This window comes from Cherax quadricarinatus, chromosome 6, assembly GCF_038502225.1.
Source record: "Cherax quadricarinatus isolate ZL_2023a chromosome 6, ASM3850222v1, whole genome shotgun sequence".
In the NCBI taxonomy this organism is placed as follows: Eukaryota; Metazoa; Arthropoda; class Malacostraca; order Decapoda; family Parastacidae; genus Cherax; species Cherax quadricarinatus.
The window spans coordinates 11,925,425-11,941,047 of record NC_091297.1 but is presented as its reverse complement, the minus strand read 5'-3'; the positions used below and the strand labels follow the sequence as shown (position 1 = coordinate 11,941,047).

Genomic DNA, 15,623 nt, shown 5'->3' with positions numbered 1-15,623 from the left:
AAAACTTTTCTGAGAATATACAGTTTTGTGTGTTCTAAATAATAGTCAGACAGTCATTCAGTATTCTACAACTGATAAATTTTCTTTTTTTTCAGTATGCTTCCCAGAGATCTGATTTTTGTATCTTGTGTTTTCTGAACAGCTAATTTCAAAAGGCCAATAACTAAGCCCACCCAGAAGCCAGTAGCTGTGAGCTCAGTTGTTAGACTGTATGGAAAATACTGCATATTCTGCAATTATTTTTCTTTTACCCATTACACATTTGCCATTATGTGTGCCCCTTATCAACACTTGCTTTGCTGATCCAGATTTAATCTACACAAGAGGAACATACACTTGCACCCTTTTTCATTGTATTTTAACATCTATTTTTGGCATAATACATTACATTGTCTTCCAGGTTAGAAATTAAGATAAGATAAGATTTCGTTCGGATTTTTAACCCCGGAGGATTAGCCACCCAGGATAACCCAAGAAAGACAGTGCGTCATCGAGGACTGTCTAACTTATTTCCATTGGGGTCCTTAATCTTGTCCCCCAGGATGCGACCCACACCAGTCGACTAACACCCAGGTACCTATTTGCTGCTAGGTGAACAGGACAACAGGTGTAAGGAAACGTGTCGAAATGTTTCCACCCGCCGGGAATCGAACCCGGGCCCTCCGTGTGTGAAGCGGGAGCTTTAGCCACCAGGCCACCGGGCCACCCATAGTTCATGACACTGACTATGGTAAGCAAGATACACATGGAAGTGCTATGAAACAATCTGTAAGCACCAGTTATAAATGATAGAAGAGCTTCTTGGTAAATGGTTTAAGAAATATTTTGTAACAGAGTCAGGAAGCACTGCAGAAAAGTCAGATTTAAAAAGCCAGTGAGATTTTGCTAACTGCCCTGCTCACCCACATAATGGCAATTTAGCTTCAACTTTTTTTTTCAAAACACTGGCCATCTCTCACCAAGCTGCCACAGGCATGCTACATAACAGTTTCGATGTCCCTACAAACTGCAAATATCCCCACCATCCAGAGTGAAGGCACTGTACTTCCCACCTCCAGGACTTAGTCTAGCTAACTGGTTTCCCCTGAATCCCTTCATAAATGTTACTTTGCTCACATTCCAACAGCATGTAGTCACAGAAACACTTGCTTCTACTCACTCATATCTAACACACTCACACACATATGTTGGATGTCCAAGCATACAAAACATAATTTAACCCCTCCCTCCAACCCTTCCTAGGATAACCTGTTCATAAAATACTGTGCTCAGCAATGCAGATATTTACTATCCAGTATTGAATTTACCCTTGTATTGGAGAAAATGACAAAAACAATGAGAAATCACTGGATGTAAGTACTGTGATGTACAAAGGAACAGAGCAGTCAATCTAGATGAATCCATATCATTTCTTTGGAGAAGAATGCACACACTGGTGTTACTATAGCCGCAACTAACCTATAAACTGGAGATGAAACTATTCTAGGTTATGGTCCATAAAGAAATATTTCTTTGCAAGTTGGTAAAAACCTATACAATACTGTCCCATAGCTCAGCTGGCAACACTCCATACCACATGTGGGGTTTGAACCCGCGGTCAGAGTCTCAAAACTCCAAACTGTCGCGTTAGCCACTGGGCCAGCTAGCTTCAATAAGATTCATCCAGCTAGGTATATTTCTACACCACAGGAAGGTTAGCATAGGCATCACTGTGTCCACAAATGCAAGCTTTTACAGACGAATCTCCCACTAGCATGGTCGTGATGAACTCTAGCTCTAAGCCGTCAACATGACTCACGAAATTGTATGACACGATTGCAAACAAACCATACCACGGGTGGGGTTTGAACCCACGGTCAGAGTCTCGAAACTCCAGACTGTCGCATTAGCCACTGGGCCAGCTAGCCTGACATACTGAGTGTCCATGGTTCAATCCCAAGCATGGGTGGAAATGATGGGCATCTTTCCTTACACCTGTTGACCCTGTTCACCTTGGTGTCAGTCGCTTGGTGTAGATCACAACCCAGGGGATAAGATAAAAGGACCCCATTGGAAACAAGACAAACTGTCCTCGATGATGAACTGACCTTCTTGGATTATCCTGGGTGACTAACCTTCTGATTAAAAATTCAAACAAATCTTATCTTATACGGTATTGTTAATAAGTCGGTTCTGTACTTACTGCCACTCGTCCAGTTCCTCATCAGATGAGTATGCAATATAACTATTGTGAGGCTTATGAAGACTGAGCCGTCTTGTGCTCTCCTGAAAATCAGAAAAATTACTGTGTAAGTATTATAGATCTACAGTGTATCAAAGGCCTCTTTTAGCTGCTGTATTCTACGAGACAGGATCAAATTATTTTATACCAACTTACATCATTAAACAAACCAAAACACAAAAAGGCATAGAAAAAGTAGACTAGAGTACAGTGGACCCTCAGTTACTGGCTGTTCCGGATATCGGCCAATTCGGATTTTGGCAATTTTTTTTTTGACGAAATTCTATCCCGATTTTCAGCCGTCATTTCAGAGATCGGTCGAATTGGACGCATAATAATAATCACTCTTGGGCACATTAAATGTCTTATTTTAGGTTAATATAGACATTTTCATTAATCCATCTATGATATTTTCTTTAAAATTACAGGTCTCCTTCAACATTCACGAGGGTTAGGGGATCAAGAGCCTCGCGAATGTTTGGTGTCCCAATATATATTGTAGGGAAATATAATACAATACTGCTTCCTTAACTTTTTGAACCATGAACAATTATAAAATACATGAAAACGTTGTAAATTGTACTAAATACATACATGTTATGGTTTAATAACATGTATGTTATTAAATACCACTGCCTCCACCATTTCCTCAACCACTGCGAGTCCCTACTACCCTCCCTCCGACCCCCTCTCCCCCTTCTCCCTCCTTCCCTCCTTGATTTGCCTGTACTCACCACTTGATAGCATGTAAACATTGCATGTTTGTATGCAATGTAACGTGTTTCTTGTGTAATTTTGAAGAAAATATCATAGATGGATTAATGAAAATGTCTATATTACATACCCTAAAATAAGACATTTAATGGGCCCCAAGAGTGATCATTATTAAACATACATAAGATAAGATTTCGTTCGGATTTTTAACCTCAGAGGGTTAGCCACCCAGGATAACCAAAGAAAGTCAGTGCGTCATCGAGGACTGTCTAACTTATTTCCATTGGGGTCCTCAATCTTGTCCCCCAGGATGCGACCCACACCAGTCGACTAACACCCATTTGCTGCTAGGTGAACAGGACAATAGGTGTAAGGAAACGTGTCGAAATGTTTCCACCCGCCGGGAATCGAACCAGCTCTCCGTGTGTGAAGCGGGAGCTTTAGCCACCGGGCCATCATCGCATATAAACATTGCCTGTTTTTATATATGTACTATGTAACGTGTTTCTTATATACAGGTCTCCCTCAACATTCGCGTTTTCAACTTTCGTGAATTCCCAACCGCCAAATTCCCAGCCGCCAAATCATATTTAAGTTTCCCACCACCTACGAGTCCCTACTACCCTCCCTCCGACCCCCGCAACTGGCAGCCAGATCTCTCACCACTGTGGTGAGTGTTCTGTTTGTTCATTATTTGCAATTAAACTACAGTATAAATAATGTAAACCCATTCATGACTGCATATTGGAATGGCTATTCAGACAGGTATTGGACGGTGACATCATGTGTTTACTCTTTAGAACAGCAAAGAATCAAACATTTCTGCTACTGCTAATAATAACAACAGTAATAATAATAATAATAATAATACTAAATACAATAGAATTGAAGAAGGAAATTGTACAGAAATACGAGGGAGTGGTTGACATATCATCAGTGTGGCTTTGTTTATGCTGGAGTGAGCATTAGTCTCCATGCTCTTCTAAACATTTCACAATAATTCATTGTGTTTGGTGCTGCATAGCCATTCCAATATGCAGTCATAAATGGGTTTACATTATTTATACTGTAGTTTAATAGCAAATAATGAACAAACAAAACACTCACCACAGTGGTGAGAGATCTGGCTACCAGTTGCGGGGGTCGGAGGGAGGGTAGTAGGGACTCGTAGGTGGTGGGAAACTTAAATATGATTTGGCGGCTGGGAATTTGGCGGTTGGGAATTCGCGAAAGTTGAAAACGCGAATGTTGAGGGAGACCTGTATATAAGAAACACGTTACATAGTACATATATAAAAACAGGCAATGTTTATATGCGATGATGGCCCGGTGGCTAAAGCTCCCGCTTCACACACGGAGGGCGGGTTCGATTCCCGGCGGGTGGAAACATTTCGACACGTTTCCTTACACCTATTGTCCTGTTCACCTAGCAGCAAATGGGTGTTAGTCGACTGGTGTGGGTCGCATCCTGGGGGACAAGATTGAGGACCCCAATGGAAATAAGTTAGACAGTCCTCGATGACGCACTGACTTTCTTGGGTTATCCTGGGTGGCTAACCCTCCGAGGTTAAAAATCCGAACGAAATCTTATCTTATGTATGTTTAATAATGATCACTCTTGGGCACATTAAATGTCTTATTTTAGGGTAATATAGACATTTTCATTAATCCATCTATGATATTTTCTTCAAAATTACACAAGAAACACGTTACATAGCATACAAACATGCAATGTTTACATGCTATCAAGTGGTGAGTACAGGCAAATCAAGGAGGGAAGGAGGGAGAAGGGTGGAGGGTAAACATTACGTTTTCTCTGATTCAGTGTTAGAGAAAACTGTGAATCTGGCATCTGGTCCAGTCACCACCCTTCATGAGCATTTGTTTACAATTCTCGGCATGAATTATTCATTACTTCTCCCTTTGTTTATGATGCCATCTAAAGGTAGTTGTTACAAACGATTAAACTCAGTGAAAATTGTATGTCAATGTAATAATACGACTATGTAGTGTAGCCCAGGGGGGCTACATTCGTGTACCTACATCTACTGGCTACCTACACTGAATTCCTACAAATAAATACCACTTACCTCTTGCCCTACATTAATATTTTGTGAAGGGATTCAGGGAAACCAGTTAGCCAGACTTGAGTCCTGGAAATGGGAAGTACAATGCCTGCACTTTAAAGGAGGGATTTGGGATATTGGCAGTTTGGAGGGACTTCTGAACTGTCATATCTGAGCACCTCTGCAAAGACAGTGATTATGTATGAGTAAGGTGAAAGTGTTGAATGATGATGAAAGTATTTTCTTTTTGGGGTTTTTCTTTCTTTTTGGGTCACCCTGCCTAGATGGGAGATGACCAACGTGTTAAAAAAAAAAAAGTAATGAATGTACTGTGGCAGTAAAAGACAAAGAAGCGAAGTAACCCTAGATAGAGCTTTGATACCTGAAGTCCTTATGGAGGGGGATTCCCAACTCCCTCTCCCCTCCTCACCTTCAATACGCCAACAAGAGTCTTCAATAAAGGTATGTAATGTTCATCATTAAAATTTGTGCTTTATATTTATTTCTCATTGTTTTGTGTATGTAAAACTATAGTTTTTTTTTTTTTTCAACAAGTCGGCCGTCTCCCACCGAGGCAGGGTGACCCAAAAATGAAAGAAAATGCTTTCATCATCATTCAACACTTTCACCACACTCACACATAATCACTGTTTTTGCAGAGGTGCTCAGAATACAACAGTTTAGAAGCATATACGTATAAAGATACACAACATATCTCCTCTATAAATGTATTTTCTGTTAATACTTTTGGGTGTCTGAACTGGATTAATTGGATTCACATTATTTCTTGTGGGAAATATTATTTCAGTTTTCAGCCTTTCGGACTTGGGCTGACCTTCTGGAACAGAATACGGCCAATAACCGAGGGTCCACTGTACTTATAACCTACACTGTAGACATAACCAGAACTGGAATGACTACACTGCAGAAAATTAAAAAAAAAATAATGAATGCTCAGAGCTTATGTAAAGATTTCAAGGCATCTTAACAGCTGAACACAGATCAGCATCTCAAAAAAAAAAAAAAAAAAAAAAAACAGAAATAGCAAACATTGAAATAACCAGAAAGGAAATTAGAGTCTCAAGAAAGCTGCACATATCGAAAGCAATGGGACCTGACAATAACAAGTGAATTCTGAGAGAGGGTCTTACTGCAAATCTTTATTCAACTGTTACAAACCCCATTACAAAACAACACCTCAGGAACCACTCTATCTTAACCCCTTGACTGTCGCAACCCCCAATCCTGAGGTGTCTCCTGGTGTCACAAAATTAAAAAAAAAAAAAAAAATTCTTATGAAAATTAAAAAATATGACAATTTCAAAATAAGGTCCAGAATGAACAATGCAGACATTCCTGGCTCTAAAATAACATTTTCTTTGTTCATCAGTCACGTCTCCAGTCCCTCTGATATTACTCTTGCTTTCTATTTTGAATTTTTATTCAACAAAAAATAGATTTACTATTATGCAGACTACTGCAATACTGTAATAATTGTATAAATAACATCAACCCATTCATGACTGCATATTAGAATGGCTAGTTGGACATTTATTGGACACTGACATCATTTGTTTACTTTTGAACATAAGCAAAAATCAAACATTTCCCCTACTTTGAGCTCCATTTCCAGGTTCTTTTTATAGTAAAATCAATCAAAATCACCTCTATTTCTATAATATGCTTTCCATTCTATCAAATGAGACCAAGAAAAGGAGAATACAACCATAAATACTATACGAAAATAGACCACAAAGTCAGCATTTTAATTAAAAAAAAAACGGTAGGAGTTTTTTTTTCTCATTATGCACTGCGTGCTCTAGGATTTTTTTTATATGGTGCACACTAACCACACAGACCCATTCTCTCACATTTGGGCCTACCAGCTTTCTCCTCCTTGATTTGAAGCCGCTAGAATTTATAAATATATATACATCAAACACGGTACCTCATAAGACGTATATATACGGCCGCGACAGTCAAAGGGTTAAGAAAGCCACTTATCCAGTCCCTTAACAAAATGTTAGTCAGAAACAAAAATTTATAGAAGATGCCTGGTGTAATTCCCATAGTCAAGAAAGACATCAGACACATTAAACTACAGAGAAGTGCCCCTGATAAGTATTCAAGGTAAGATGGAGAGGATACGAGAAAGGCTGAAAACTTCACAGATCATCAGGAATGGAATGTCTTCCCACAAGAACCCAGCTAACAAAAGCCTATGACAGATGAACTGAAATTAGGAAGGTAAGACATGGACTTCAACATAGGGCTACACAGATGACTGATTTTGTACATACAGGAAAATCAAGCCTAGGTGATAATCTGTGCATTTACATGGATTTAAGGAACACCTGCAATTTTAAGATATGACAGTCATGGTTAGAGGTTCGATAACAGGATAGCTGAGTGTAACTAGAAGAGCTCAGGTTGTTCTTCAACTCTATATATCTTTGGTTAAGCCTCATTTAGATTATGATGCACAGCTCTGGTCACTGTACTACAGAATGGATATCAATGCACTGGAAAACATACAAAGAAGGATGACAAAGTTGATCCCATGTATCAGAAATCTTCCCTATGAGGATAGACTGAGGGCCCTGAATCTGCACTCTCTAGAACGGTGTAGAATTAGGGGGGATATGATTGAGGTGCATAAATGGAAAACAGGAATAAATATAGGGGATGTAAATAATGTGCTAAAAGTATCTAACCAAGATAGGACTCACAGCAATGGTTTCAACCTGGAAAAATTTAGGTTCAGAAAGGAAATAGGGAAACACTGGTTTGGTAATAGAGTTGTGGACGAGAGAAATGAACTGCCAAGTGGTATACTGAAGCTAAAACCTTGTGTAGTTTTAAAAATGGGTTGGACAAATACGTGAGTGGGTGTGGGTGGGTATGAGTTGGACCTGGCTGGCTTGCACTAGTGGGTCTGATGTGGTACTCCATCCTTCTTAGGTGGATGTGACTTGCACCTGACTGGCTTTGGCCAGTAGCTCAGGCCGGTAGGTGACGTAAACCTGCCTAGCATGGACCAGTAGGCTTGCTGCAGTACTCCTTCCTTCTTATGTTCTTATGTCTTGTACTGTCCCTAATATATGTAAATACAAATGGAAGATATAAATAGGAAGGATGCATCTAATGAGCGTCAACACGGGCACTGATATTTGGTTGGAGATTGGCGAGTTTCAGTCTTAAGTCTGTTCAGTCATAAGTCTGTTCCTCTTAGTTAGAATTGCAGTTGCATGGCTAAAACCAGCTTCAACCATGTATGAACTTTGGAAAGCAAGTAAATATGGCTCCACCACTGCACAAAGCCGGGGGTATTTAGAAACAGTATTTACATTGCTTGGGATATTGGCAGTTTGGGGTGACTATCTGAACTGTCGTATCTGGGTGCCTCTGCAAAGACAGTGATTATGTGTGAGTGATGGTGCAAGTGTTGAATGATAATGACAGTTTTTTCTTTCTTTTTGGGGTTTTCTTTCTTTCGGGTCACCCTGCCTTGGTGAGAAACACCCTACGTGTTAAAAAAAAAAAAAGTTACATTGCTCCAACAGTCACTTAAGCTTTTTCTTCTGAACAATGCTTTTGCTTCAAGATCCATAGTCAACGAGTTCTTCCTGTAATTTAGTCAATGTCTACATTTTGTATTTCCAAATCAAATCGTGTAAGAATCCAGGCAGGCATGTGGATTTTCTCCAGGTCCTCAAAGCATACTTTAAAGTCTTTTCTTAATTTCTCAAGGTGTGTTGTGTATATATCCAGGTCACCATCTGAAATGTTTCCACTTTCTTCCAACTGCCATAAATTGGAAAAATACTGCAAATCTCTTCATGCCAGTGAAACTTTAAATAAGCCTATTTTGACTTGGAAACCTACTAGAATTGTCCTAGCCTGAATAATCGTAACACCTTTACCCTTTCAGGTAGTAGGTTGGTAGACAGCAACCACCCAGGGAAGTACTACCGTCCTGCCAGATGACTGTGAAACAGAAACCTGTAACTGTTTTGCATGATGGTAGGATTGCTGTTTTCTTTTTCTGTCTCATAAACACGCTAGATAACAGGGATATCTTGCTACTCCTACTTACACTTTAGTCACACTTTACAGACATGCACATGCATATATATATACATACATCTAGGTTTTTCTCCTTTTTCTAAATAGCTCTTGTTCTTCTTTATTTCTTCTATTGTCCATGGGGAAGTGGAAAAGAATCTTTCCTCCGTAAGCCATGCGTGTCGTATGAGGCGACTAAAATGCCGGGAGCAATGGGCTAGTAACCCCTTCTCCTGTAGACATTTACTAAAAAAGAGAAGAAGAAAAACTTTATAAAACTGGGATGCTTAAATGTGCGTGGATGTAGTGCGGATGACAAGAAACAGATGATTGCTGACGTTATGAATGAAAAGAAGTTGGATGTCCTGGCCCTAAGCGAAACAAAGCTGAAGGGGGTAGGGGAGTTTCGGTGGGGGGAAATAAATGGGATTAAATCTGGAGTATCTGAGAGAGTTAGAGCAAAGGAAGGGGTAGCAGTAATGTTGAATGATCAGTTATGGAAGGAGAAAAGAGAATATGAATGTGTAAATTCAAGAATTATGTGGATTAAAGTAAAGGTTGGATGCGAGAAGTGGGTCATAATAAGCGTGTATGCACCTGGAGAAGAGAGGAATACAGAGGAGAGAGAGAGATTTTGGGAGATGTTAAGTGAATGTGTAGGAGCCTTTGAACCAAGTGAGAGAGTAATTGTGGTAAGGAACCTGAATGCTAAAGTAGGAGAAACTTTTAGAGAGGGTGTGGTAGGTAAGTTTGGGGTGCCAGGTGTAAATAATAATGGGAGCCCTTTGATTGAACTTTGTATAGAAAGGGGTTTAGTTATAGGTAATACATATTTTAAGAAAAAGAGGAAAAATAAGTATACAAGATATGATGTAGGGCGAAATGACAGTAGTTTGTTGGATTATGTATTGGTAGATAAAAGACTGTTGAGTAGACTTCAGGATGTACATGTTTATAGAGGGGCCACAGATATATCAGATCACTTTCTAGTTGTAGCTACACTGAGGGTAAAAGGTAGATGGGATACAAGGAGAATAGAAGTATCAGGGAAGAGAGAGGTGAAGGTTTATAAACTAAAAGAGGAGGCAGTTAGGGTAAGATATAAACAGCTATTGGAGGATAGATGGGCTAATGAGAGCATAGGCAATGGGGTCGAAGAGGTATGGGGTAGGTTTAAAAATGTAGTGTTAGAGTGTTCAGCAGAAGTTTGTGGTTACAGGAAAGTGGGTGCGGGAGGGAAGAGGAGCGATTGGTGGAATGATGATGTAGAGAGAGTAGTAAGGGAGAAAAAGTTAGCATATGAGAAGTTTTTACAAAGTAGAAGTGATGCAAGGAGGGAAGAGTATATGGAGAAAAAGAGAGAGGTTAAGAGAGTGGTGAAGCAATGTAAAAAGAGAGCAAATGAGAGAGTGGGTGAGATGTTATCAACAAATTTTGTTGAAAATAAGAAAAAGTTTTGGAGTGAGATTAACAAGTTAAGAAAGCCTAGAGAACAAATGGATTTGTCAGTTAAAAATAGGAGAGGAGAGTTATTAAATGGAGAGTTAGAGGTATTGGGAAGATGGAGGGAATATTTTGAGGAATTGTTAAATGTTGATGAAGATAGGGAAGCTGTGATTTCGTGTATAGGACAAGGAGGAATAACATCTTGTAGGAGTGAGGAAGAGCCAGTTGTGAGTGTGGGGGAAGTTCGTGAGGCAGTAGGTAAAATGAAAGGGGGTAAGGCAGCCGGGATTGATGGGATAAAGATAGAAATGTTAAAAGCAGGTGGGGATATAGTTTTGGAGTGGTTGGTGCAATTATTTAATAAATGTATGGAAGAGGGTAAGGTACCTAGGGATTGGCAGAGAGCATGCATAGTTCCTTTGTATAAAGGCAAAGGGGATAAAAGAGAGTGCAAAAATTATAGGGGGATAAGTCTGCTGAGTATACCTGGTAAAGTGTATGGTAGAGTTATTATTGAAAGAATTAAGAGTAAGACGGAGAATAGGATAGCAGATGAACAAGGAGGCTTTAGGAAAGGTAGGGGGTGTGTGGACCAGGTGTTTACAGTGAAACATATAAGTGAACAGTATTTAGATAAGGCTAAAGAGGTCTTTGTGGCATTTATGGATTTGGAAAAGGCGTATGACAGGGTGGATAGGGGGGCAATGTGGCAGATGTTGCAAGTGTATGGTGTAGGAGGTAGGTTACTGAAAGCAGTGAAGAGTTTTTACGAGGATAGTGAGGCTCAAGTTAGAGTATGTAGGAAAGAGGGAAATTTTTTCCAAGTAAAAGTAGGCCTTAGACAAGGATGTGTGATGTCACCGTGGTTGTTTAATATATTTATAGATGGGGTTGTAAGAGAAGTAAATGCGAGGGTCTTGGCAAGAGGCGTGGAGTTAAAAGGTAAAGAATCACACACAAAGTGGGAGTTGTCACAGCTGCTCTTTGCTGATGACACTGTGCTCTTGGGAGATTCTGAAGAGAAGTTGCAGAGATTGGTGGATGAATTTGGTAGGGTGTGCAAAAGAAGAAAATTAACGGTGAATACAGGAAAGAGTAAGGTTATGAGGATAACAAAAAGATTAGGTGATGAAAGATTGAATATCAGATTGGAGGGAGAGAGCATGGAGGAGGTGAATGTATTCAGATATTTGGGAGTGGACATGTCAGCAGATGGGTCTATGAAAGATGAGGTGAATCATAGAATTGATGAGGGGAAAAGAGTGAGTGGTGCACTTAGGAGTCTGTGGAGACAAAGAACTTTGTCCTTGGAGGCAAAGAGGGGAATGTATGAGAGTAGTTTTACCAACGCTCTTATATGGGTGTGAGGCATGGGTGATGAATGTTGCAGCGAGGAGAAGGCTGGAGGCAGTGGAGATGTCATGCCTGAGGGCAATATGTGGTGTGAATACAATGCAGAGAATTCGTAGTTTGGAAGTTAGGAGGAGGTGCGGGATTACCAAAACTGTTGTCCAGAGGGCTGAGGAAGGGTTGTTGAGGTGGTTCGGACATGTAGAGAGAATGGAGCGAAACAGAATGACTTCAAGAGTGTATCAGTCTGTAGTGGAAGGAAGGCGGGGTAGGGGTCGGCCTAGGAAAGGTTGGAGAGAGGGGGTAAAGGAGGTTTTGTGTGCGAGGGGCTTGGACTTCCGACAGGCATGCGTGAGCGTGTTTGATAGGAGTGAATGGAGACAAATGGTTTTTAATACTTGACGTGCTGTTGGAGTGTGAGCAAAGTAACATTTATGAAGGGGTTCAGGGAAACCGGCAGGCCGGACTTGAGTCCTGGAGATGGGAAGTACAGTGCCTGCACTCTGAAGGAGGGGTGTTAATGTTGCAGTTTAAAAACTGTAGTGTAAAGCACCCTTCTGGCAAGACTGATGGAGTGAATGATGGTGAAAGTTTTTCTTTTTCGGGCCACCCTGCCCTGGTGGGAATCGGCCAGTGTGATAATAAAATAAATAAATCTTTACCCTATATGCATTTCTGTACTTCATTAAGGGGAAGGGTGGAAAGGCACAGATACACAATGCAAAGCATGTCCCCAGACATTTACTGACCCCCCTTTTGACCCCAGCCATTTATAAACCCCTTCGATAGTCCCATCGACCCTTAGGGGTTGATACTGACCACTTTGTGGAACCCTGAACTTTTAGACAGAAGATAAAAAATGGTAATTATGCAGCATAATAAAAAAATATTAAAAGAATGGGTGACAGAGATGTTAACGAGGTTCATGGAAAATTGTATTAAAACAATATTGTCATGAGAAACACAGATGAGAGAAGAAAACAACAAAATATACAATATGTGTGGAAGCGAGTGCAAGGTATAAGCAAGATCACATAAAAAGGTCACTCGCATGTAGTAAATGAGTGTTTCCAGGAAAGGGTTTGTAAAGGACATATTATGGAACTATAAAGGATGAAGCTTAAAGTATTTTGTAGAAGGATGTGCATAGAGCCACATGGAGCACTAGAATGTAAATTTTTTTTTTTATTTATTAACACATCAGCCATTTCCCACCAAGGCAGGGTGGCCTGAAAAAGAAAAATTTCCATCATCATTCACTCCATCAATGTCCTGCCAGAGGCATGCTTACACTACAGTTATAAAACTGCAACATTAACACCCCTCCTTCAGAGTGCCGGCACTGTACTTCCCATCTTCAGGAATCAAGTTCAGTCTGCCGGTTTCCCTGACTCCCTTCGTGTTACCTTGCTTACACTCTAACAACACATCAAGTCCTGCACACTTGCTGGAAGTCCAAGCCCCTCACAGACAAAACCTCCTTTACCCCCTCCCTCCAACCTTTCCTAGGCCAACCCCTACCCCACCTTCCCTCCACTATAGATTTATACACTCTCAAAGTCATTCTATTTCGTTCCATCCTCTCTACATGTCCAAATCATCTCGATAACCCCTCCTCAGCCCTCTGGATAATAGTTTTGGTAATCCCGCACCTCCTCCTAATCTCCAAATTACGGATTCTCTGCATTATATTCACACTACACATTGCCCTCAGACATGACATCTCCACTGCCTCTAGCCTTCTCCTTGTTGCAACATTCACCACCCATGCCTCACACCCATACAAGAAAGTTAGCATAACTATACTCTCATACAGTTCCTCTTTGCTTTCATGGATAAAGTTCTTTGTCTCCACAGACTCCTCAGTGCACCACTCACCTTTTTCCCCACGTCAATTCTACAACTCGCCTCATCTTTCATAGACCCATATGCTGTCACATCCACTCCCTAATATCGGAATACATTCACCTCCTCCATACTCTCTCCCTCTTATCTGATATCCAATCTTCCGTTAGCTAATTTTTTTGTTATCCTCATCACCTTACTCTTTCCTATATTCACTTTTAATTTCCTTCTTTTACATACCCTAATTCATCAACCAACCTCTGCAACTTCTCTTCAGAATCTCCCAAAGCACAGTGTCATCAGCAAAGAGCAACTGTGACAACTCCCACTTTGTGTTAGATTCTTTATCTTTTAACCCCACACCTCTTGCCAACACCTGAGCATTCACTTCTCTTACAACTCCATCTATAAATATATTGAACAATGGTGTTTACCTTATTAATAGCAATAAGCAATACTGTACAGTACAATAATAAAAAAATTAATAAATGCACTTTAAGGCTGTAAATTATGTGAAATGCTTTCAAGCAGTGAGCAAAATTATTTTATTATTATTTTTTTTTATTATCACACTGGCCGATTCCCGCCAAGGCAGGGTGGCCCGAAAAAGAAAAACTTTCACCATCATTCACTCCATCACTGTCTTGCCAGAAGGGTGCTTTACACTACAGTTTTTAAACTGCAACATTAACACCCCTCCTTCAGAGTGCAGGCACTGTACTTCCCATCTCCAGGACTCAAGTCCGGCCTGCTGGTTTCCCTGAACCCCTTCATAAATGTTACTTTGCTCACACTCCAACAGCACGTCAAGTATTAAAAACCATTTGTCTCCATTCACTCCTATCAAACACGCTCACGCATGCCTGCTGGAAGTCCAAGCCCCTCGCACACAAAACCTCCTTTACCCCCTCTCTCCAACCTTTCCTATGCCGACCCATACCCCGCCTTCCTTCCACTACAGACTGATACACTCTTGAAGTTATTCTGTTTCGCTCCATTCTCTCCACATGTCCGAACTACCTCAACAACCCTTCCTCAGCCCTCTGGACAACAGTTTTGGTAATCCCGCACCTCCTCCTAACTTCCAAACTACGAATTCTCTGCATTATATTCACACCACACATTGCTCTTAGACATGACATCTCCACTGCCTCCAGCCTTCTCCTCGCTGCAACATTCATCACCCATGCTTCACACCCATATAAGAGCGTTGGTAAAACTATACTCTCGTACATTCCCCTCTTTGCCTCCAAGGACAAAGTTCTTTGTCTCCACAGACTCCTAAGTGCACCACTCACTCTTTTCCCCTCATCAATTCTATGATTCACCTCATCTTTCATAGACCCATCCGCTGACAAGTCCACTCCCAAATATCTGAATACATTCACCTCCTCCATACCCTCTCCCTCCAATCTGATATCCAATCTTTCATCACCTAATCTTTTTATCCTCATAACCTTACTCTTTCCTGTAATCACTTTTAATTTCTTCTTTTGCACACCCTACCAAATTCATCCACCAATCTCTGCAACTTCTCTTCAGAATCTCCCAAGAGCACAGTGTCATCAGCAAAAAGCAACTGTGACAACTCCCACTTTATGTGTGATTCTTTATCTTTTAACTCCACGCCTCTTGCCAAGACCCTCGCATTTACTTCTCTTACAACCCCATCTATAAATATATTAAACAACCACGGTGACATCACACATCCTTGTCTAAGGCCTACTTTTACCGGGAAACAATTTCCCTCTTTCCTACATACTGTAACTTGAGCCTCACTATCCTCGTAAAAACTCTTCACTGCTTTCAGTAACCTACCTCCTACACCATACACCTGCAACATGATTATTATTATTATATTATATTATAATTATGATTAAGCAAATCACCAGATACTGATGCAAAGTTCACATAAG

At 40.5% G+C, this 15,623-nt stretch overlaps 1 protein-coding gene across 6 annotated transcripts in view; it reads right to left on the bottom strand.

The window, feature by feature from the left end:
* The window catches only part of LOC128705557 (serine-rich adhesin for platelets-like), a 371,836-nt gene that overhangs the window by 204,736 nt on the left and 151,477 nt on the right, over positions 1 to 15,623 (bottom strand). For all 6 annotated transcript variants that reach the window (XM_070080270.1, XM_070080274.1, XM_070080279.1 and 3 more), the window contains one exon: positions 2,183 to 2,265. In XM_070080270.1, coding sequence (XP_069936371.1) covers positions 2,183 to 2,265 — 83 coding nt within the window. The remainder of the gene's footprint in view (positions 1 to 2,182; positions 2,266 to 15,623) is intronic.